The sequence below is a fragment of the Microcebus murinus genome, chromosome 9 (genome assembly GCF_040939455.1).
Source record: "Microcebus murinus isolate Inina chromosome 9, M.murinus_Inina_mat1.0, whole genome shotgun sequence".
Classification (NCBI taxonomy): domain Eukaryota; kingdom Metazoa; phylum Chordata; class Mammalia; order Primates; family Cheirogaleidae; genus Microcebus; species Microcebus murinus.
In genome coordinates this window covers 96,683,506-96,707,359 of record NC_134112.1, presented here as the reverse complement: position 1 = coordinate 96,707,359, position 23,854 = coordinate 96,683,506, and the positions used below count along the sequence as shown (strand labels likewise).

The following is a 23,854-nucleotide window of genomic DNA, read 5'->3' as shown; positions in this document are numbered from 1 at the left end:
TCCCTGTAGCAAGCAATGCTTTTGGATAGTATTTTACCTACAGGAGAACTTCTCTCAAAAAAATTAGAGTCAATCTTCTCAAACTCTGCCACGGCTTTATTAACCTAGTTTATAGAATATTCTAAATCCTTCGTTGTCATTTCAACAATATTCACAGCATCTTCATCAGGAATATATTCCATCTCCACTCTTTGCTTATCCATAAGAAGCAACCCCTCATTTGTTCAAGTTATGTCATGAGATCACAGTGAGTCAGTCACATCTTCAGGCTCCGCTTCTAATTCTAGTTCTCTTGCTATTTCTACCACATCTGCATTTAGTTCCTTCCTCTACAGAAGTTTTGAGTCCCTCAAAGTCATTCCTGAGGGCTGGAATCAACTTCTCCCAAAATCCTGTTTATGTTGATATTTTGACCTCCTCCCACATATCATGACTGTTTTTAATGGCATCTAGAATAGTAAACCCTTTTCAGAAGGTTTTCAATTTCCTTTGACCAGATCCATCAGAATATTCACTACCTGTGGCAGCTATAGCTTTATAAAACATAGTTCTTAAATAATAAGACCTGAAAGTTGAAAGTACTCCTCGATGCACGGGCTACAGAATGAATGTTGCGTTAGCAGGCATGAAAACATTAATCTCCATTGTACAGCTCCATCAGAGCTCTTGGGTGATTAGGTGCATTGTCAATGAGCAGTAATACTTTCAAAGGAATCTTTCTTCTGAGAAGCAGGTCTCAACGGCAGGCTTAGAATATTCAGTAAACCATGCTGTAAAACAGACGTGTTGTCATCCAGACTTTGTTGTTCCATTAATAGAGCACTAGTAGAGTAGACTTAGCAAAATTCTGAAGGGCCTTGGGATTTTCAGAATGGTAAAGGAGCACTGGCTTCAATTTAAAGTCACCAGCTGCATCAGTCCTAACAAGAGAGTCACCCTGTCCTTTGAAGATTTGAAGTTGGGCACTGACTTCTCCCCTTCTAGCTATGAAAGTCCTAGATGGCATTTTCTACCAATAGAAGGCTCTTTTGTCTACATTGAAAATCTGTTGTTTAGTGTTGCCACCTTCGTCAATGGTCTTAGCTAGATCTTCTGGATAACTTGCTACTTTACGTCATACTTTAATATGGAGATGGTTTCTTTCCTTAAACCGCATAAACCAACCTGTGCTAGCTTCAAACTTTCCTCTGCAACTTCCTCACCTCTCTTCAGCCTTCATAGAATTGAAGAGAGTTAGGGCCTTGCTCTGGATTAGGCTTTAGCTTAAGGGAATGATGTGGCTGGTTTGATCTTCCATCCAAATCACTAAAACTTTCTCCATATAAGCAATAAGGCTGTTTCGCTTTCTTGTTTTCATTTTCTTGTTTCATGGTTCACTTTTAATTTCTTTCAATAACTTTTATTTGCATTGACAGCTTGGCTAATTGTTTAGTGTAAGAGGCCTAGTTTTGGCCTATCTCAGTGTTCGACATGCTTTCCTCACTAAGCTGAATAATTTCTAGGTTTTGATTTAAAGTTAAGAGAAGTGCAATGCTTCCTTTCGCTTGAACACTTTGAAGCCATTGTAGGGTTGTTAACTGGCCTAATTTCGATATTGTTGTGTGACTCAGGGGATAGGGAGGCCCAAGGAGAGGGAGAAAGACAGGAGAATGGCCAGATGGTGGAGTAGTCACAGTGCATACATTCACTGACTAAATTTGCTACCTTAATGTGGGTTCAGTTGATGGCACCCCAAAACAACTGCAATAGTAACATCAAAGATCACTGATCACAGATTACCTTAACAGATAAAAGCCTGTCCCTTCTCCAATGTTGACACAGGGACACACTGGAGAGAGCCAGGCAGTTCTGTTTTTCAAATCTTCTACACTGTTACTGATTTGTCTGTTTATTAATTACTAAGAAATCTGTACTGAAATCCCCCAAACTAGTAATGGTTTTGTCAATTTCTCTTGTAATTCTCTAAAGTATCTGTCACATATTTTGAGGCACTGCTAGTAAGCACACAAATTTGGAATTACATCATTAGGAAGTAACCTGTTTTTTCCTAACAATACTGCCTTAGGAACTTACCGTATCTGATATTAATATGGTTATATCTATCTTTGGGTTAGAATTTCCTGAAATACCTTTGTTCCAGCCCTCTATTTCAATCTTTATGTTTCTATGTCTTGATGTGTCCACTGTAAACTACCACAGCATAATTTGCTTTTTAAAAAAATTGACTATGATAGTCTCTGATGGGTAAGTTTGGTTTTACAATTAAGCTGTTTCCGAGAGATATCTGAATTCATTTCTACCACCCTATTTTGCATAATTTCTATTTTAATTCTTTTTCTGTGCTTCTTGCTTTCTCCCTTTGTCCCATTATAGTTCTTATATGATTTTGGAGTTGTACCTTCTATATTCTTGCAATGGTTACCTTAACAGTTGACATACACATTTGGCCTTTTGCCAATTCTGGAAAATTCTTAGCTATTATCTCTTCAAATATTTCTGCTTCCCTTTCTATTTTCTCCTAGTTCTTATATTACATGTATGTTAGACATTTTCATGTTATCTTCCATGCCATAAAGTCTTCAATTATTTTCCATCACTTATCCTTGTTCAAACTCTAATTTTTCCTGATCTACCACCTGATTAAGTGCTTCTCTTTTAGCTGTGTCAAATTTACAATTTAATGAGTTCATCTTATATTTATAGAATTTATTTCTTTTTAAAATGTCTTGTTTTCCATATTGTTTTGTTCCTTTATATTTTTTATTCTTTTATGTCACTAATCATTTTGAACATACTTACATGCTTTTTCTAAGGATCCTTTTATTTGAAGCTCTTGGGAGTCTAATTCAGCTGCCTGTTATATGCCCTGGACTTTTTCCACAGTGGACTCTCTCCTGCGCTTTGTAACTTTAACTCATTCTCAGTGGGGTTTTCATGTTAAATTCCCAGCTTGGGGAAATCTCAAAATAAGCTGGTAATACAAACTCAAACCCCAAACACACCTAAGGTTACAAATTCTCAAGACAGACTTTCTCCATCCGTTTTACATCCAGGGCTCAGCTTAAATACTTTACTAGTTGCCTCCGTGGGAGAGTAGGTCCATTATTGTTGTTTGTTTTTCAGCTCACCTTTTCACTAGCCTGTATTTAGGGTTTTGAGTGTCCCAGATTTCCATGCAGACGTCAGCCTCCAGCCCCCTTCCCACCAAGCACCAGGCTTTGTCTCCTTTTCAAAGTGCGGCCCCACCTGCCAGCCTGCCTTGCCCAAATCCTCATGCGGTCACACAGAAGCGCACGACGCCTAGTGCCTTGACTTTAGCTCTCTCCATTTTTTCAGATGCCTGGAGAGTTCTCTCACTTCTGTGTGAAGCCAGCTCTCCTTTACACTTTGCTGTGTTTCACCCAGCACCCAGTTCCACGTGCTTGGCTCCAGGATTTTTTAAGTTATCTAGTTCTGCCTGACTTCTGTTCCTTGGCAATATATTACTTTACAGCTATTAAGTTAACAAAGGAGTTTAAGAAACAATTAAACTCAGCAATAGCTAAGGTGCAGGAAAATGAGAGCTTCCACACACTGGAGCCCAGAGCATCATATACCATGACATTTCTGGAGTAAAATTTTAAAATATTTAAAAGCCTTCAAGTGTATTCCGTTTGAAACAATAATTATGTTCATAAACATTTATCATAGGGAAAACATCATGGAAGTACACAAACACTTAACTAGCAAACTAACAGAGCACTGCTCATAATGGCAAAAAATGGTAATAAGCTATTTGTCAAACACAGGGAATTAGTTAAATCCATTGCTGGATCCATGTGAGGATACAGTATGCAGCTTTTAACAACCTCATACGGTATATATACAGTGGTTAAAAACACTGCAATATATTTACCAAATTTCAGCTAAGATATCACAATATTTACTATTACTTTTAAGTATCACTAAGAAAAGAAAATGCTGCCAATTAAAATAACACAATGTATTCTTAGCAGATGGAATTTTTACTTTCACTTACTAAAAGATTACCTGCTTTAGACTTAAACAGATTTAGCATAACAATCTTCTAAGTAAAGAAAAGCTAAATAAATTGGCTAAGCTACTGCTAAAATCTTTTTGTTTTTGTTTTTACATAGAGTCTAACTATGCTGAATCATTATGACTCTTACTAAGGGTGTTTTTGTTCTTTCACATAATACCATCCTCTCTGAGCCACTGTGTTAGCACTTCTACATAGCAGTTTACAAAACTGATTCCAGGATTTTCTTCCAAAATGTTCCCATTCATTTTATAAGTTTGATCCTGCACTTTCTTGACAGCAAAAGGCTTTTTTCTTTAGGGCAGATTCCTCAAATGGTCCTTCAATGGTTTGCTGACAGAAGGAACAAGGTTGCAACCAAATGTGCACAGATGTAGATAATGACAACTGTGTCATCACTGCCACCACTGAACAACTATCGTACCATGCACGAACTTGGGGATGAACTTGAACTGATAAACTGTGGCACATTCATAGAGCTATGTGGAAAGATGTTAAAAAGACATCAATCAGTGAAAACAGCAACTTAGAAAATATCATTTTAGGTCAGGCGCGGTGGCTCATGCCTGTAATCCTAGCTCTCTGGGAGGCCGAGGCGGGCGGATTGCTCAAGGTCAGGAGTTCAAAACCAGCCTGAGCAAGAGCGAGACCCCGTCTCTACTATAAATAGAAAGAAATTAATTGGCCAACTTATATATATATATAAAATTAGTCGGGCATGGTGGCGCATGCCTGTAGTCCCAGCTACTCGGGAGGCTAAGGCAATAGGATCACTTGAGCCCAGGAGTTTGAGGTTGCTGTGAGCTAGGCTGACGCCACGGCACTCACTCTAGCCTGGGCAACAAAGCGAGACTCTGTCTCAAAAAAAAAAAAAAAAATCATTTTAGTATGGTTCCTTTGCACATGCAGATAAAAGATTGTATGTGTGCCCAGCATTAGCAGTAGTTACTTCTGGAGAGCAGGGGTGTTACTTTTAGCCACAGAATCCTTTCTTTCTCAACATATGTTCTTTGTGGAGGAACTGAACAGTGAACAGAACACTGCTTTTCTCCCCACCATTACTTCCTCCTCCAGACAAGCACTCATGCAAAATGCCTAACAGAACAGATTGAAAGGCATTATTTTAATGGAAAGGAGACCCTTAAAAGCTGTTTTAGAGTTTCTACCCAGAGTTTAACTCCACATTCATTCCCAAATTAGTATTACTCCTCACCATTATCCAGGCAGGCATGAAACGTATTAGATGGTTAGGAGATTTCCTGTTTACAAAAATTTAGGTTTTCTTCCAGCAACTTATATCTAAGTTAAAGAGGTGAAATCATGCAAAAGCACTTATAATTACAAGCCAGAGTGCTATGATCCAACCCTCCCCACCCATAGGGGTAAACATTTTTAACTGTTTCTACACTCAGTTCATTTTTCAAGTGGAAATGTACATGTCTTTAAATCGTATGCTTGTGTTGTTCTTTGACTCATCCACCTTTGAGTAAGTTATTGATTTCCTGCAAATAGAAAATATATCTCATTTCCCCAACTCCTACCTCCAATCCGTCTTCATCCTAATAGTTACTGAGAGAGCCTGTATTAGTTACCTTAGAAACTTTGTTAAAATTAAACCATGGTTCCAATTCTACTACCAAAACACATGACCACATTTTTAGCAAATAACTATAAACTCTGGAAAAAATATAAAAACAACTATCTGAAGGTTCTAGAGAACCAAAAGAAGGCATACATTGAAGGGTAGTCTAGTCTTAGAATAAGGGAATGGCACAATCTAGCATTATCGATGTAAGAAACAGAAAAATGAAATCCACTCTCAAAAGAAAAGACAATCAACAGAGACCACTTGGAGACAACTCAATTGTTAATTAGGATACAAGAATTTTCAAGTGACTATCATAGTTACACTCAAAGATATAAAAGGAAAATATGTTCATAACAAATAAAAATTGCAGCAAAAAAGAAAATCATGAAAAAGGACCAAATAAAAATTCTAGAGCTGAAATATACAATCTCTAGAATAAATTTTATTATCTGGCCTTGACAGTAAAATGGAGATAAGAGTCATGGGTCTAAAGACAGACCAACAGAAAAGATAAAAACTGCCAGAAAACCAAAGGGGCAAAAATCTTAAAAGCAGAGAAGGAAAAATTATTATACATGTAACATAGGAAAAGACCACTAACTTCTCATCAAAAACTACAAAAGCCAGAAGACAGTGGATTAACATGTTTAGATGCTGAAAGAAAGAAAAAATCTATCAATCCAAAATTCTATATCCAGTGAAAACATCCTTCAAAAATGAAGGCAAAATAAAGATTTTTTTCAGATGAAACTAAGGGAATTCACATAGTATGACACCTGTATTTTGGGCTGAAGTGAATTGACACTACATGGAATCTTGGATATTTAGGAAGGAATGAAGAGCATTAGAAATAATAAATAGGTAAATATAACAGATTTTTTTTCTTAGTTCTTTAAAATACAAAGGATGGCTTAAGACAAAAATTTATAATATTGTCTTGTGGGTTTTTAATATATATGTAGACGTAATATAATATAGAGGAGGATGATATGGGTAATAAATGGATCTGTACAATTACGATGTTTCTACATCTGTGATTTCATATGATATTAACTAGAAGGAGCATGCTAAGAAAGAAAAAAAAGATGCATATTATATTCCTAGAGCAATCTCTCACTCATACACACACACACTGCAGAAGTATTACTAAAAAGTTAATCGATACATTAAAATGGAATTCTAAAAAATTTCAAATAATCTAAAAGATGGGAGGAAGGCAGGAACAAAGACATTTTTTTTTTTTTTTTTTTTTTTTTTTTTGAGACAGAGTCTCACTTTTGTTGCCCAGGCTAGAGTGAGTGCCGTGGCGTCAGCCTAGCTCACAGCAACCTCAAACTCCTGGGCTCAAGCGATCCTCCTGCCTCAGCCTCCCGAGTAGCTGGGACTACAGGCATGCGCCACCATGCCAGGCTAATTTTTTGTATATATACTTTTAGTTGGTCAATTAATTTCTTTCTATTTTTAGTAGAGACGGGGTCTCGCTCAGGCTGGTTTCGAACTCCCGACCTTGAGCAATCCGCCCGCCTCGGCCTCCCAGAGTGCTAGGATTACAGGCGTGAGCCACCGCGCCCGGCCGAACAAAGACATTTTTTAAAGGGGAGAAAAAATACTAAAATGGTAGGCCTAAAGTCAACCTATTAATAATTATAATAAATGTTAGTGGGCTAAAACTGTAACCAAAAGGCAGAGGTAGTCAGAAGGGACAAAACAGCAAAAACACTTGATATGTTAACAAAAGAGATAATTTAAATATAAAAAACACATGTAGGCTGAAAGCAAATGGATAGGAAAAGACTATCCATCATGCAAACACCAACATAAGAACGACAAAAAACCTGTAACTATCAGACAAAATACCAGATATAAAGAGGGACATTTCATAGTAATAAATGTCAATTTACTAAAAAAACATAATCATAAATGTTTATTATTCTAATAACAGAACTACAAAAGACATGAAACAAAATTTGACAGAATTAAAGGGAGGAGATAATGTCACAATCACAGTATGAGATTTTAACATCCCTGTCTAGCAACTAGACCAAAGGAAAACAATCAAGACATAGATAATCTGATAACAATCAATCACCTTCACTAATAGACAGTTATAATATTCTATACACAGTTGTATACTGGTAAACTGGCTCTCGGGGGGAAAAAAAAGGGGGGGGGAGAGAAGTTCAATCTGCAGCCTTTGCAGATATCTGTGTTATAATATTCCCACCATGGTAGACTGCAAGATACCAAGAGGCCATCACTAAATGGAGAGTTGAGGAGAGACGTGCACAATCATCTCTCGCAACCTGATACGATCCAGACCCAACATTCCAGTGTCTACAGCCAGCAACTACAGAATCCACATTCTTTTCAAGAGTACATGGTATATTTGCCAAGGAAGGCTATTTTCTGGGCCATTAAACAAGTCTGAAAACATTTAAAGGGGCTGAAATCATATAGCTTGTTCTCTGATCAAAATGGAATTATAATTAAGAATCAGTAACAATGAGCTACCAAGGAAATCTAGTATTTTAAACTAAACAACACATTTCTATATAACACAACGGTCAAAGAAGAAATAAGGAAAGTTATAAAATATTTTGAACTAAGTAATAATGAAGATACAACATATCAAACTTTGTGAAATGAAGCTAAAAATCCTTAAAGGAAATTTAAACTTTCAAATACTTACATTGGAAAAGATAACTTAGAATTTAAAATGGTAATAGTCTCCAAATTGATGTACACATTAAATGCAATCCCTACCAGAATCCCAATTAACTTCTTTGTAGAAAATGACAAGCCAATTCCAAAATTCGTATGGAATTTCAAGAGACCCAAAACAATCTTCAAAATGAACAAGGCTGGAGGACTCATACATCAAAATTTCAAAACTTACTATAAAACTATAGTAATTAAGACAGTGAGGTATTGGCATAGGATAAATCAATGCAATAGAATTGAGAATCCAGAAATAAACTGATGTTTGTTTTGTTTGACAAGTGTTTTGAGACCATGCAATGGAGGAAAAATGGTCTTCTTAAGAAATGATGCTGGGAAAACTGGAGAGCCACATGCAAAAAAATTAAGTTGGATGCTTATCTCATATACAAAAATTAACTCCAAAATGGATCAAGGACTTAAGTATCTAAGAGCTAAAACTATAAAACTCTTAGAAGAAAATATAAGAGTAAATCTTTGTAACCTCAAAGTTGGCAAAGGAGTCTTAGATGACACCAAATGCATAAGTACAAAAAAATAAATGAGGGGATTGGGAAAAAAAATGAATTAGACTTTATCAAAATTTAAAACTTTTGTCTGTCAAAGAATACCATTACGAAAATCACGCCTGTAATCTTAGCACTCTGGGAAGCCCAGGTGGGCAGATTGCTCGAGGTCAGAAGTTCAAAACCAGCCTGAGCAAGAGCGAGACCCCGTCTCTACTAAAAATAGAAATAAATTAATTGGCCAACTAATATATATAGAAAAAATTAGCTAGGCATGGTAGCGCATGCCTGTAGTCCCAGCTACTCAGGAGGCTGAGGCAGCAGGATCACTGGAGCCCAAGAATTTGAGGTTGTTGTGAGCTAGGCTGATGCCACGGCACTCACTCTAGCCTGGGCAACAAAGTGAGAGTCTGTCTCAAAAAAATAAATAAATAAAGCGAAAAACCACACAATACGAAAAACATATTTGTAAGTCATATATCTATCTAATAAGGGATTTACACCTAGACTCTAAAAAGAACTCTGACAACTCATTAATAAAAAGACAACCAACTAAAAAATGAGCAAAAGGATCTAAATAGACATCTCTCCATCGAAGATTTACTAATGGCCAATAAACACATGAAAAGATGCTTGACATTACTAGTCACCAGGGAATTGCAAATCAAAACCACAATGAGATAATACTTCATACTCACTAGAATGGCTAGAATCAAAAAGTCAGAAAAGAACAAGTGTTTGCCAGAATGTGAAGAAATTGGAGCCCTCACACATGGATGGTGGGAAAGTAAAATAAGGCAGCCACTTTGGAAAATAGTCTGGCAGTTCTGCAAATGATTATTAAACAGAGTTGCCACCTGACCCAGAAATTACATTCCTAGGTGTCCAAGATTAAAGCAAACATGTCCACATAGAAACTTTTATACAAATGTTTACAGCAGCACTAATCATAATTGGCAAAAGGTAGAAATAACTCAGATGTCTACCAACTGATGAATGGATAAACAAAATGTGGTATATCCATAAAATGGAATATTATTTTACCATAAAAATGCAGTATTGATATATACTACAACATGGATGAAATCTGAAGACATAATGCCAAGCGGAAGAAAACTAGTCACAAAAGACCACATGTATTAGTCTGTTTAGGCTGCCATAACAAAATATCACAGACTAGAGGGCTTGAACAACAGGATTTATTTTCTCACAGTTCTGAAGTCCAAGATTCAAGATGCCATCGGGGTTGGTTTCTGGTAAGGACTCTCTTCTTGGCTTGCAGATGGCTGCCTTCTCGCTGTGTCCTCACATGGCCTTTCCTCTGCATGCATGTGGAGAGAGAGCTCTCTGGTGTCTCTTCCTCTTCTTATAAGGACCCCAATTCTATCAGAGTAAGGCCTCACCCTCATAAGCTCATTTAACCTTAATTATTCTCCCAAGAGCCCCACCTCCAAATATCATCCAAATACACTGGGGTTTAGGGCTTGAAGATATGAATTGGTGGTGGGGGGGGGCTCACACAATTTACTTCATACCATCACATCTATAAAAAATGTTCAAAATAAACAAGTTTATAGGGACAGAAAGTAGATTAGTAGGGGGCATGAGGAAAATGATAGGTGATAGCTAAAGGGTACAGGTTTCTTTTTGAGATGATGAAAATGTTCTAAAATTGAAAGTGATGATGGTCGAACATATCTGTGCATACAGAAAAACTACTGATATGTACACTTTAAATGAATGCATTGTATGCCATGTGAATTATATCTCAAGAAAGCCATTTTTTAAAAAAATTCAATGCAATTCCAATCATAATCAATTTTTATGGCAGAAATTGACAAGCAGAATATAAAATATATAAAGAAATACAAAGGACCTAGAATAGTCAAAATAATACTGGGAAAAAGAACAAAGGTGGAAGACTTAGATTACTGACTTTAAGAGTTTTCATAATGCTACAGTAATTAAGACATTACAAAAAATAAAAACAGTAATCATTTTCCCACATGAACATAGATACTAGAAATAGTTAACAAATCAACTAATATACCACTCCTTAAGGCTCAACCTATCAATGAAACAGAATCCCAGAAATAGAACCATACTTTTGTTGTCATTTAATTTTAACAAAGGCACCAAAGCAACCCACTGAGGAACCCTTTTCAACAATGACACTAGAACAATTGGATATCCACATGGGGGAAAATTAACCTCAAGCTCTACCAGACACCATATAAAAAAGTTAACTCCAGATGGATGGATCATAGGTTTAAATGTAAAAGCCCAAACCATAAAGCCGTAAGAGGGAAACACAAAGTAACTTTGTGATCTAGGCAAATGTTTTCTTAGGTCACAGAAGCAGTAACCGTAAAAGAAAAAGAAAAATCAATGAATTAAGTTTCCTCAAAATAAAAAAATCTACTTACACAAAGACACCATTAAGGAAATGATTAGCAAGGCCTCAGACTTAGAGAAAACATGAGCAAAATATATCTGCCCAAACAGTGGTATCGCAAATATATACAGAACTACAACTAAATAATAAAAAGTATAATATTCCAAAAATGGAAAAAAGGCAGGCAACAGACTTGGACACTTCACAAAAGACAACATACAAATGGTTAACTAGCATACGAGAAGGAGCTTAATGGGGACAAAACGTACACGGCACTCCCAACAGGTGTATACCTTTCAGGGAGTAACAAAGCACCTTTGAAGAGCGGGATGGAGAGTGTCGTGAATGCAGGCTGCGTCAGCAGACAGACAGGAGTCAAAGCACATCTCGCATAGCTCTGACGACACACAGTCTTCACTTTGTTTTATTTTTATCTTAGCTTTAAAGCAACTAAACTATATGGGGAAATGTTATCAGAAAAGGAAAAAGCAGACTCTGAACGTGTATCAGAAGCTGCCTGAGAGAAGTACAGCCACGGGCTCCCCTCACATCTCACGGGAGTAAGGCCCGATGAAAAAGCACTAGGGAATACTCAAGCGCGTCACGGGGTAGGGAGAACTCTCCATGTCCGTGGAGAGACTTATAAATGGACGTATCTCTGAATTACGGGGGCTGCCTTTTTCCTGAAGAGCGAGCCCTGAGGGGCCCTGTGAGGAAGCCACAGGGCAGGAGTCTTCCTCCTGCTCTCCACGATCCGGGCTCATCCTGCTGTTCCCTCACGGGGACCACACTTATCACCTGCTGTCCCAACATGTGCACACATTAAGTGTTAATAAGTCACTTACTTTAGGTGAGTATAAAAACTAAATATGACTAATATTTAAAAGAAACATGGTCACATCTAAAGTTATTCTTAAAGCAAAAAAAAAATTAGAATATGAGAAAAAATTAAATATAGGCATTCAGAGGAAATAAGGACAAAGAAAAAAAACAACAAAAATCAAAACAGGCAATAAAATGGAAGCTTCATTCCGCAGACAATGAGTTAGTTGTTTTAGATTATACCAAGGCAGCCAGAGTCTAACAAACCCACATATTTGACTTTTAAAACTTTGGGGTTCTTTTCCAAAGATCCCCTGGAACAGTTTCTTTGGCAAAAAATCAGATGAGGCTCTGAGCAGACATCTGGGGTCTTTCACTCAGATGTCTGTCTGGGGTGGTGTAAGGTGTAGCGTTGTTTATGCTAAAGAGCCGAGCCTGGTTCAGCCTCCAAAATAGGCCCTACAACTCTTCTGCTGTCGTCCTAGAAACATCGCCTCGTTTGCCAAGGCATGCTTTTCTCCTGGCTGGCAGGGGCGAGTTGCTGTGAAAGGGTCCTGTCCAAGGGGAAGCTGTCTAAGGCAAGGCCACAGGCTGTCATCTTTCGGCAGACACTCACTGGGCACCTGCCCCGCAGCAGGCCTGTGGGTCAGGTCTCCTAGCAGGCCGCCTCCACGGAGCTCACCACGCACTGCTAGCATGGGCTGCACACCACTAATGGGAAACAACATGAGCGTGGGTGAAGCAGCCAGTTTTTTCAACATACTGCACATGCTTTAGAGATAGGGAGATGGCTCAAATGTCTTTGTCACCCCACAGTACCACAACTTATCTCTGAAGTAAACTCATCTGAGAAATCAATTCTTGACTGTTAGTTATTACCAAATTCCAACCATTTTCATTTTCTAAAAGAAAAGCCAATTCAATTAAAGAAGCAAAACCAAACAGAACCATTTTCTACTGCCACTTCTTTCCCAACTACAACTTAAAAAGTGGAAATTTAAAGAACTTCTATTAAAATCATTTGGAAAGACTCTGCACTAAAAGATGTATTAAAAATACAATGCTTCCTCCTATCTTTACATGACAACAAAAGCACCAGCTGTTCAAAACGGCAAAAGTAGCAGGCCCACATACCATGCTGTATAGTCAGTCTGTGGCTAAAAAGAATAAAGTCCTCTCCAGTCTGTGGTTAGATGCATTTCTGAAAAGTAATACCCCATACAAAGCAAATAAATTCACACCTAACAGCATACTTCAAATGAAAATATTACTTGCCATTGATTGTAATGAACTATAAAATTTGTTTTAAAATGTTTGAAATGTTCTGAGTATTTATACAATGAATCAAATTTAAAAGAACAGTACATTTATACCAATTTTTAAAATCACTTATTGAGACAATTATGTAATATAATAATTTCTGTCGGTCCTTGATCTAAGACATATATATAACTTTTCAATCCCCAAAACTATTTTAATAGTACCAGGTCAGTGGTGAAAGGTAGGGAGAATTTTGCAAACTAGGAATTACATTTGCATAAGGAAAACTAATAAACTGTATTTTTAAATACCTGCTCTACACTGAAAATCTAGAAAGCACATAATTAAAAAAAAAAATCTGTAAGCCCACCGCCTAGAGATAGCCACTTGAACAGGGTGTGTGTAAACTTGTTCCAAAGCAGGCAGAGCACTGGTGGCTCGCAGTTCACATACCACTTTGTACCCTGCCTTCGCTTAGCAATATATTATGAGCACCATTACATGTCAATGAACAGTCTTCACTGCATTTTTAATCGCTGTTTATAGTTACATCAAATCCTTAGTGTTGAAGACTGAGGTTGTTTCCCATTGTTTACTATTATTAAAATATGCTGAAGAGCCTTGCGAGTACAATTTTGAATTATTTTCTTAGGACAGAATTAGGTTAAAAAAAAATTGCTGGGCCAAAGTATATATTTATGTTTTTAGACATATATTTCTAAATTTCTTTCCAGAAAGATCATAGTAAACTAACACTTCTGCCTGCACTGCGGGAGCTCAGTCTCCCTCACTCTTGCCAACACTGGCTGTAATCATTTCTTTAACAACAACAAAAAAATCATTTCTTTAAAACTGTTTCAATATGATCAATGACAAAAATCTCATTTTAACTGTTTAGGTTTTTAAGTTATAAGGTTTGACATTTTCCCATATGCTTACTATTTGCATTTCTTCTTTCTGTGAACCAGTTATGTTCTTTAGAGCCCTATTCTAAAAATATGGATAAATATATATGTATATAAATGGTAGTTTACATTTGAAAAATATGAAAAACTCTTATATGTTTAGGTTCATCTGACATAAGCCATGCTTACCAGGTGAGCAAAGTCAGACTCATGTGAGACTCCTAGATAAAGAGTGAAATGTGAAAAATGTCCAGGCACATTTGTAAAGCTAGATGGGTGGTTACTAAAAAATGGACATGCATCATTATTGATCTATTTTGAAAACAATTTGTTGTGCCTTCTGTTTCATCTGCTTTCCTATGAGATTTTGGTTTTCTATAGAGGAATTTTGCAGCAGGCCGGCGAAGCAGGAAGGCTGCCAGCTGACCATGCGCCCTGCAACCCCTAGCTCCTGCAGAATGAAAGGGGCAGAACATACAGACCTGAGCACAGTGGTGGTGGCAGCCGTGACGGGAATGCACAACTGGCAAATGCTGAGTGGCAGCAGGGACCAGCGTGTCCTGGCATGCTGTCCTTGCAAAGCATATGCTGCAGGCTGCCAAGAGCTCAGCAGACTGACTCTGGGTGGAAAAGTGCCCCTACCCCCAGCAATCATGAATCGTATCACAGAACATCAGAACAGAGGGATAAATGTTAATTACGAATATGCTCATGTTATGACTTACTGAGAGATACGCAGCCAAGACTAGGAAACATGAATGAGATCCTTATGGTATGGTACTGGTGGGGAAAAAGAAGACTTTGGAAACAGGCTAAGAAAACAGAATAAACTAATTCAGTTCACAGCATTACAGGGAGAAAACCAGAAACTTCAAAGTTTATGAGAATTCAGGTAGAAAGAAATAAAAGAGAAAAACATCACCACAAAAACTTAAACCGATTCTAAGGGAAGCTAAAATTACGGATCTGAGGTACATGACAACAGTAGAAAAAAATAATTTTGACCTGGAACCAAGGGACAGGTGGGTCTGGGGCCCAGCAAAACAAACAGAAACCTCCAACAGGTAACCTGACATCTTAACTTGCTAGGTTGGACCCCTACACTTTGCTGCATCCCCTTAAATGCCTCTCCTCTAGTCAAAACCCATGTTTGTTTTCTGAGCCAAGCACAGCACCTGAAATATAATGCTATCAAATAAATTGAGGAAGAAATTTCAATACCTAATTCTAGTTCAAAAGGAAGCAAGGACACCTACTATTATTTACCTACCTACATGGAATGTACTCCTATATCTTATAGCAAAAAAAAAAAAAAAGTTGTTGCATTATAACCGTACATATGTAAAACATCACAGACGACTAGAAGTGAAGAGCTGCAAGTGCTAAACTGACAGACAGTGGGGAGAGAGGGATTAAGGCTAAAACTTTAGGGAAAAAAAAAACAGAAACCTTTGGGAAGTGACTGAAAATAAAGTTAATGGAACTAGATCTTCTTGTTTGCAGATACTCTGGGCCTTTTTTTTCCTTTCTCCAAATTACCTTCTCACTTTTGCCATTTTGAATTGAAAAATCAAGAAAAATGTTTATACTATATAATAACACATCTTCCTATTACAGCAACCACAAATGCCAGAGGTTCCTAAAGGCTCTAAGAATATTTATTTTACATCTAGAATTAGGTTGATTTCTCCAGAAACCACATAATGCTTCTCCAGGATAGACAAGGGGTAAAACTCCAGCTGTCAGCTACTAGCCCGAGTCATGGGAAGGAAAAAGATTCCTCCTTTTTTCTCTCACCCAGATTCCTTTCCAACCCATTTCCTTCACCAACTGGTGATGAGGCGTGTCTAATTCTGCACAGTGATACTAGAACAGTGAGAAGCGCTGCCACCTCCTTCTTCCCTGGACCTAAAGCAGCTCCTAATCTGAAACGTAACCTCACAACTGCAAACGTTAGATGTCACAGTGCACAAGCCGCTAGAGGATTGTTTTAAAACGCAATCCAATAAGTGGCTATGTAGGAGATCCAACATACACCAGTAAGAGAACATTTCTTGAAAAACTGCTCCGTTATGCAACCTGGGGCTAGGGTAAAACTAAAGTAATGGTAACATATATATAGGTCCACAAAGTCCTATATCTTAAATGGCTTTAACAAAGTAAAGACGGCTCCAGAAAAATGTGACAGATGACTCAAATTACTTCTAGTTCTTACAATAACCCTGATATTGAAAATGCTCTGAAGGGGGAGTGCGTATAATTATAATAATTAAATTAATAAACATAAGTATACATTCTACTGTTTTGCCTCTATCCTAACATATTGAAGACTTGATCAAAATACTTTTATTTGGAACTTCATAAGGAAAATACAGAAATGTATTACTTTGAGGAATGTGATCCATTCGAATACAATAGCTAAAGGCTGTACAAGTGACTAAAGGCAGCTTCTACCTTCAGACTGCTAAGAATTTTAGCACCAGCATCATCATTTATGACTGGTTGCTATAACAGTGAGGCGAGTTGCTCCAGCTTTTGGACACCTGGTTCCCGACATCAACAGCGGAGGTTCCTACCACCAACTGTCAGGGCTGGGATGACCCTTAAAAGATACGGATGGTTTGCAGCACAATGCCTGACACAAAGGACTCAAACTGTAGCTATTATTTCATAAACAATATCTAAAGTATTAAAAGATACTTTAGACTCAGTTCTTAAATTATAAGATTTATACAATTAAAAAATCAGTAATTTCTGCAAGCATACAGAGTCTCTACTTTCTCATAGTCTTACGAGCAAAAATATTGTATCAGACAAAAGACTAATCTGATTTTGTCAAAAGTGACATATTAAGAAATTCCCTAGAAACAGATTGGCAATGAAATTTCCTTGGTCTCCATGGTAGTATAGTGCTCTCCTGTTTTTCTGCATACCAGAAATCCAACTAAGTGTCTTGTCTTACCACTGGATTCACCATCTTCAGCTCTATTACTTACATACCTAGCAAGCCATAACCTTGTTGGGTAGAATATTAATAATATCCTCTCACTTGGCAAAAACTCTATCTTTCTTAAAAGTGTTCTACATATTGTGACTCGGCAATTCCGCTCCTAGGTATATGCCCTGGAGAAGTGAAAACATACAGCTACATAATGTTCTTAACAGTATTCCTAGTAGCCAAAAGTGCAAATAACCGAAATGTCCACCACCAATAAATGCGTATATAGAATGTAGACTATCCATACAATTCAGTCACAAAAAGGAATGAAATACATATCGATACATGCTACAAAGAGGATAAAGTTTGAAAACATGTTCAGTGAAAGAAGCCAGACCTGGAGGCCATAGTGTATGATTCCATTTGTACAAAATGTCCAGAACAGGCAAATTCACAGAGACAGAAAGTAGATTAGTGGTTGAAAGGGACTGGGGGAAGGGGGAGTGATTGCTAATGGATACAAGATATCTTCTTTTTTTTTGAGACAGAGTCTCACTTTGTTGCCCAGGCTAGAGTGAGTGCCATGGCGTCAGCCTGGCTCACAGCAACCTCAATCTCCGGGCCTCAGTGATCATACTGCCTCAGCCTCCCGAGTAGCTGGGACTACAGGCATGCGCCACCATGCCCGGCTAATTTTTTTGTATATATATTTTTAGTTGGTCAATTAATTTCTTTCTATTTTTGGTAGAGACGGGGTCTCGCTCTTGCTCAGGCTGGTTTCGAACTCCTGACCTTGAGCAATCCGCCCTCCTCGGCCTCCCAAAGTGCTAGGATTACAAGGTATCTTTTGGGGATGATGAAGTGTTTAGAATTAATGGTGATGGCTGCAAAACTCTAATTATATCGAAAACTGCTGCAGTGTATACTTTCCAAAAGGGTGAATTATATCTCAATAAAGCTGTTAATTTTTAAAAGAATGTTCTGTAGGCCAGGTGAGGTAGCTCATGCCTGTAATCCCAGCACTTCGGGAGGCCAAGGTGGGAGGATCACTTGAGGCCAGGAGTTCAAGACCAGCCTGGGCAATGTAGTGGGATCCCATCTCCACAAAAAAAATAAAACAAATTAGCCAGGCATGGTGGCATGCACCTATAGTCCAAGCTACTCAGGAGGGTGAGCGGGAGGATTGCCCGAGCCCAAGAGTGCAAGGTTACAATGAGCTATGATGGAGCCACTATATTCCATCCTAGATGAAACTTTGTCTCTTAAAAAAAAGTGTTCTACATGTAAGTATATATACATATATGAATAATACATGCATATATTAATACATACAATAAATTTAATTTATATAGTTTCATATCTATTTAATGTTAATTTTTTTAGGATCCTAAAATATTAATATATTTGAGGACATGTTGGAATAACGAACCTAGTTTGATAATCACCAATATATACTACAGATTTAAACCTAAAGCTCCAATGAACTAGCAGCAACTTTAAAGTCCTAGAGTCAGCAGCGATCTGCTCCGAGTTAGCTTAGCTCTAATTTCAATTTTATATTTGTATGGAATAAAGAAACTCTACGAATAGAACGGTACTTCTCTGAGCATATGAACCGCAAGAGCGACGCTACACTCTTGTGACCTCTGAGGCATACAGCATAGTCCCTCACCCACGTCACGGACCTGAGTGAGATAAACGAATGAAATGCTTTCTTGATACCGTATCTATAAAACAAGGCCATAATAGCAAAACTTGTGCTCCATGTGCTATCCCCTTTAGATCAACCAGGTCGACAAATTTTCCTATAAGGGGGCAGATAAGAAATATTTTAGGCGTTGTGGACCAGACTGCTTCTAATACAACTACTCAACTCTTTTCCCATAACGCAAAGGCAGCCGTAGACAATATATAAACGAAAGGACAATAAACAAATGGTCCCCTGCTTTAGACCAGCAGCACTGTCCAGCAGAACTTTCCACAATTGACAGAAATATCCTATTATCTGAATATTGAGTACTTGGCAACATAACTACTGCAATTAAGGAACTGAATTTTTGTCCAAAAGAATTTCTTTCTACAAGGATACAAATATTCTATTATCTGACTTCTGAGTACCTGAAATATGGCTACTGTGACTAAGGAACTGAACTTTGAGATTTTAAATGTAAACAGCCACATCTGACTAGTGGCTGTACTGACCCAGCGCTGCATTAGATCACTAACGAGCCAATTTTACTGTGTTCAAAAACTCTGAAGCTTAGACTGAACTCTGATTACATCACAGGACAAACTGCAAAGAAAAAACAGGATGGAAAATTTCTAATAATTCATAGATCATACTAGCAAATAATCAAAATTCTAAGCAAATCAACCTGCGCTCAGGCAGGAGGATACGTGTAGAGCTCCATGTATCTGGACTTCGCCATGCTCTGCCGGGTGTACACCTGCTGAATGCCAGCTCTGAGGTCGTCCCAGATCTGGTCCAGGCCAATCTGCTTCAGGCCATGTGGGTTCTGGCTCCTGGTTGACGACATTGTGAAGGATGTTCTAAAGTCGTCCAGCGCAGCAATCCTTATTCAAAATACAGCTAGTTCTCCATTAGATGAAAATGTACAGTACCATTCCAAAATTATTCACAGCAGCTCAGAAAGGATGTCCTCTAAATGTAGAGAATAAAATCTCATTGCAGGCAAACCTAAAGAAGAAATAAAGGGAATTAATGAATTCTCTTTAACATCATGGAGTAGGCAACAGGGTGACACACACTGATGGAAATATTCAGTCTGTAGGCATTAGCAGGGACCCTCTAATCCAGAGATCATTTCTCTATGTAGAAACACACGTTAATTATACGATCTGTGTATAAAAATATGCTTATTTAGACATTTTGTTCACAATTTGGGGAAGTAAATGAGATCTGGAACACTAGGGATAGGTTGTTAAAGCCTGCAGATTCATGTCTGAATTACGTCACCAAGCAATTCAGTGCATCCCATACCCTCAACAGCATTACAGAGCTCTGTGTAGCCTAAGGCACAGTTAAAGACCTTACTGTAGGGTCATGTTTATAGATTAAGTCTGAACTACTGAAATACTGAAACTAGCATCATCTCTAAATATATATATTCTGAGCTCTGGACTTCATACTTTATGAAGCCACACCACCATTCCTGATCCTGAAAGTATTTCATTTCGTATGTTCAAATAGATACATTCAAATGTGAAATATAAAAATATCTAACATAAGGATTCTCTCAAGTTTTAAGAAACTAACAACTCAGCAACCACTCTGCCAATGTTCCCTACGTAAAGCTCCAATCTGCCCTTCCTTTCACCACCTTAGGAGGATCACACCAACACCCTGCTTGGCAGCAGTGTTCTGGACTGACGGTTTCACCCAACAGCATCGACTATTTAAACCTACCCTCCTTTTCCCCGTCACTTACTTAATTTCTCCTCAAGGAGAAATTACCACTTAAATTCCCCAAACTCACAGTTCAATTAATTCTATCTTGGATAGGCTTTCTCATACTGTTCTACATGCTCTTTTGCTCCTTTTTCTTTTTCCTCTTTTCTGATTTCTACCAGCAACTGAAAAAAACGTCCCCAAAATGCCATTCTCTATCAGTGCTGTCCATCTTAGTAAGTGGCAACACCACATGTCAGAAACCTAGCAATTATTCTGATGCCTCATCTTTCACACTCAAATGCTACTGATTTTAACTTTCAAGGTCATTTCAAATCTATTCACTCACCTCCATTTTTTCCTCTAGTAGTCATTCATCATCACGTCTTGCCCGAACCACTATTTCAGTAGTCTGAACTAGACCCCCATACCTCCCACCCGTGTGTACCATCCCCACATCCATTCTTGACAGTCCAGTGTGAACTTCTCATCCTAAGATGTGGTCATCCTGAGAGCAAAGAGGAGCCGAGTTCGAGTGTGAAGCAGGGAAATCCTTACGATGACATCAGACCCTTCTCTCCCTCTCCATTTGCCTCCTACAACACTGGCCCCTTCACCCCACACAGACTCCTCAGCCCTCGCCTTTCTCCTCCACTCCTGGGGATCTTGGCTTCTACTGCTTCTGCCCGAAGTCTTCCTCCCCTTCTCCACCAAGCTGCCTTCCAGTCACACTTCAGATGAGACTTACCAGAAGTCCCAGAAAAGGTTCAGGTTCACCCATTACAGGGGACTTTCCCTTCTTAACATTTATTCTAGGTCATTATTCTGTGCTCGTTAATTTACTGTAACGCTCTCACTTCACTGATGTGAGAGATCCACAGGCCATCTCATTTACTCTCCGTATTATCTTCTTTCTTTCTTTTTTTTTTTGAGACAGAGTCTCACTCTCTTGCCTGGGCTAGAGTGCCGTGGCATCAGCCTAGCTCACAGCAACCTCAAACTCCTGGGCTCAAGTGATCCTCCTGCCTCAGCCTCCAGAGTAGCTGGGACTACAGGCATGCGCCACTGTGCACAGCTAATTTTTTTTTCTATTTTTAGTTGTTTGGCTAATTTCTTTCTATTTATTGTAGAGGTGGGGTCTCGCTCTTGCTCAGGCTGGTCTTGGACTCCTGAGCTCGAGCAATCTTCCCACCTCAGCCTCCCAGAGTGCTAGGATTACAGGTGTGAGCCACCGCGCCCGGCCAGCTCTCCATATTATCTTGAGAGTCTAGTGCAGAGCCTGGTACCTGGACAGCTCAACAAATGTTTTACATGAATAAATGAAAGAATAAATTAAAGAATTGAAAAGCTGTGAGTTTTTAAAGTATTTAAAAATAATAAAATACCAGTATCATCAAGCATCCGAACCAGTTCAAAATTCCCCTTTAGAATCTCCACAAAATTCTATCTTGTTTCTTCTACACTTTTTCCTTCAAACACTACACTTTAGGCTAAAATTTAATTTCTTGCCATTTCATTTAGTAATGTTTTATATATTAGCCTGATCATTGCAAATGTATATATATCTTAACATAGTGTTTAAATAGGCTTGAGAAGTATAGAACTTTAGTGACCATTTATATTTATTTAACAAATATTTAGTGGGAAACTAACTGCATACCAGGCACTATCCTAGGCCCTGGTTATGTACCATTAATTGTGTACCATTATGTACCATTAAAACCAAAACAGACATGGTCTATTTTCATAATACTATAATTATGGAATAAAGTGTCCTTTCTAAGAAGCTAAGACAGAAAAACTTTTAGCATATATAACCTACTTGTAAACTGGAAACTTTATGTGCCATGCCATTTGTATACCAAAAGCATTTGCTCATGAAAGTCAAATACAGTCACAGAACATTAGAGGTTAACCTTAAAGATAGTTCTGGCCCTTTCTTTTTCAGATAAAGAAACTGATTCAAAGAAGCAATCAAACCTGACAAGATTATAATGCTATGAAGTAGCAGAACCACAGGCCAGGTCTCTGGGTTCTCAAGCCCATACACTCTAGTCTGAACTTCAGGTTATTTTTAAGGTGTTAATAAACAGTGAAACCCTGTAAAAGTCATAAGAAAAACAGACAGATCTACCAATTACCTACTTATTGAACTAAGAAATCCAAACAGCTCCAATTAAGAGCTGACAGTTTTTAAAGAATTAACAAGTCAGTCATGATTGTATCAGTATTGAATCTAGTCAAATATTTCGAAACTTAAGAAAGCTCAATTTTGTTGAAAAGCCTGACTTTTTGAAAACTAAGGTAAACATTAAAAATATCAGAATATAAAGAATAAAGTCAAGATGCCACTTATCCTATAGCCAAGTTAAAATACATCAAATAAAATACTCAATGTGTATTTTTCTCTACAATACCTCCACTCCCCTGTGCATAAGTACACCAAATATGTTCTTTACGTAGTCTCTTCTCTTCTTTGTATATTTCTGATTCCAATTATGAATCTTGCTCTATCAAGACTCACAGATCATCTATGAGATCAAATACAACCTTTTCACGTTAAAATGTCAAGTTTATTTAATTATACACTTTTGGTGTCCCGTTCTACTCATGGCAATTTTGTGCCACAACAGACCTCCGCTTATATTCAGAAGATGCTTAAAAATTAGCAAAATCATCTATTCCTGGTATGTGCTTTGTTCTTCCTTCTCTGCCCATTCCCTTCTTCTAGTTGTCCCTACTGAGCACCCAAAATTCATACACAGTTGATCTGAGATTCTCAAAAATTCACACATCCTTAACTACTTAACTGGCCAAGTTTAAAGAGGATGACCTTGTATTTTTAATACCCCCTAGAGAGACTCACACCGATATATACTTAAAACATTTATAACTAATACAGCAAAGGAACCTAACACTAAGTTTAAAAGAAAATGTTAAAAGCAAGCACATCATGAAAATGACTTAAAGGATAAGTCACAGGCTGACCAGCAACCGCAGACACGCTGGACCCACGCAGGGCTCTACAGAGCAGATGCTGAGACCCAGCGTGGGCACCTGCGAGAGGAAGAGGAGGAAGCAGGACTGGGCAGAGAGGCAGTGAACTGTGATTTGACCCTATGAGGCCAGCACCAACCTGGCAGACAACTGTAACAAGTACTGCCAGAGGGTCTCAAGGGGCCTACAGGCCAGGCCTTTATACTGACTGAGAAGGACACGGCCAGGGCCAAGCTGGCTCTGCACAGAGGCATGAAGGAGCTAACATCCCGGGACC

General features: G+C 38.2%; 1 protein-coding gene across 4 annotated transcripts in view; it reads right to left on the bottom strand.

Annotated features, from left to right (window-relative positions):
* Nucleotides 1-23,854, bottom strand: part of CUL1 (cullin 1) — a 106,271-nt gene that overhangs the window by 51,214 nt on the left and 31,203 nt on the right. For 3 of the 4 annotated variants that reach the window (XM_020289679.2, XM_012768144.3, XM_020289680.2), the window contains exon 2: nucleotides 19,569-19,869. In XM_020289679.2, the coding sequence (XP_020145268.1) occupies nucleotides 19,569-19,708 (140 nt within the window). In that variant the 5' untranslated portion in view covers nucleotides 19,709-19,869. Of the gene's footprint in view, nucleotides 1-19,568; nucleotides 19,872-23,854 lie in introns of those variants that run through there. The other variant, XM_076006690.1, reaches the window with a different exon arrangement.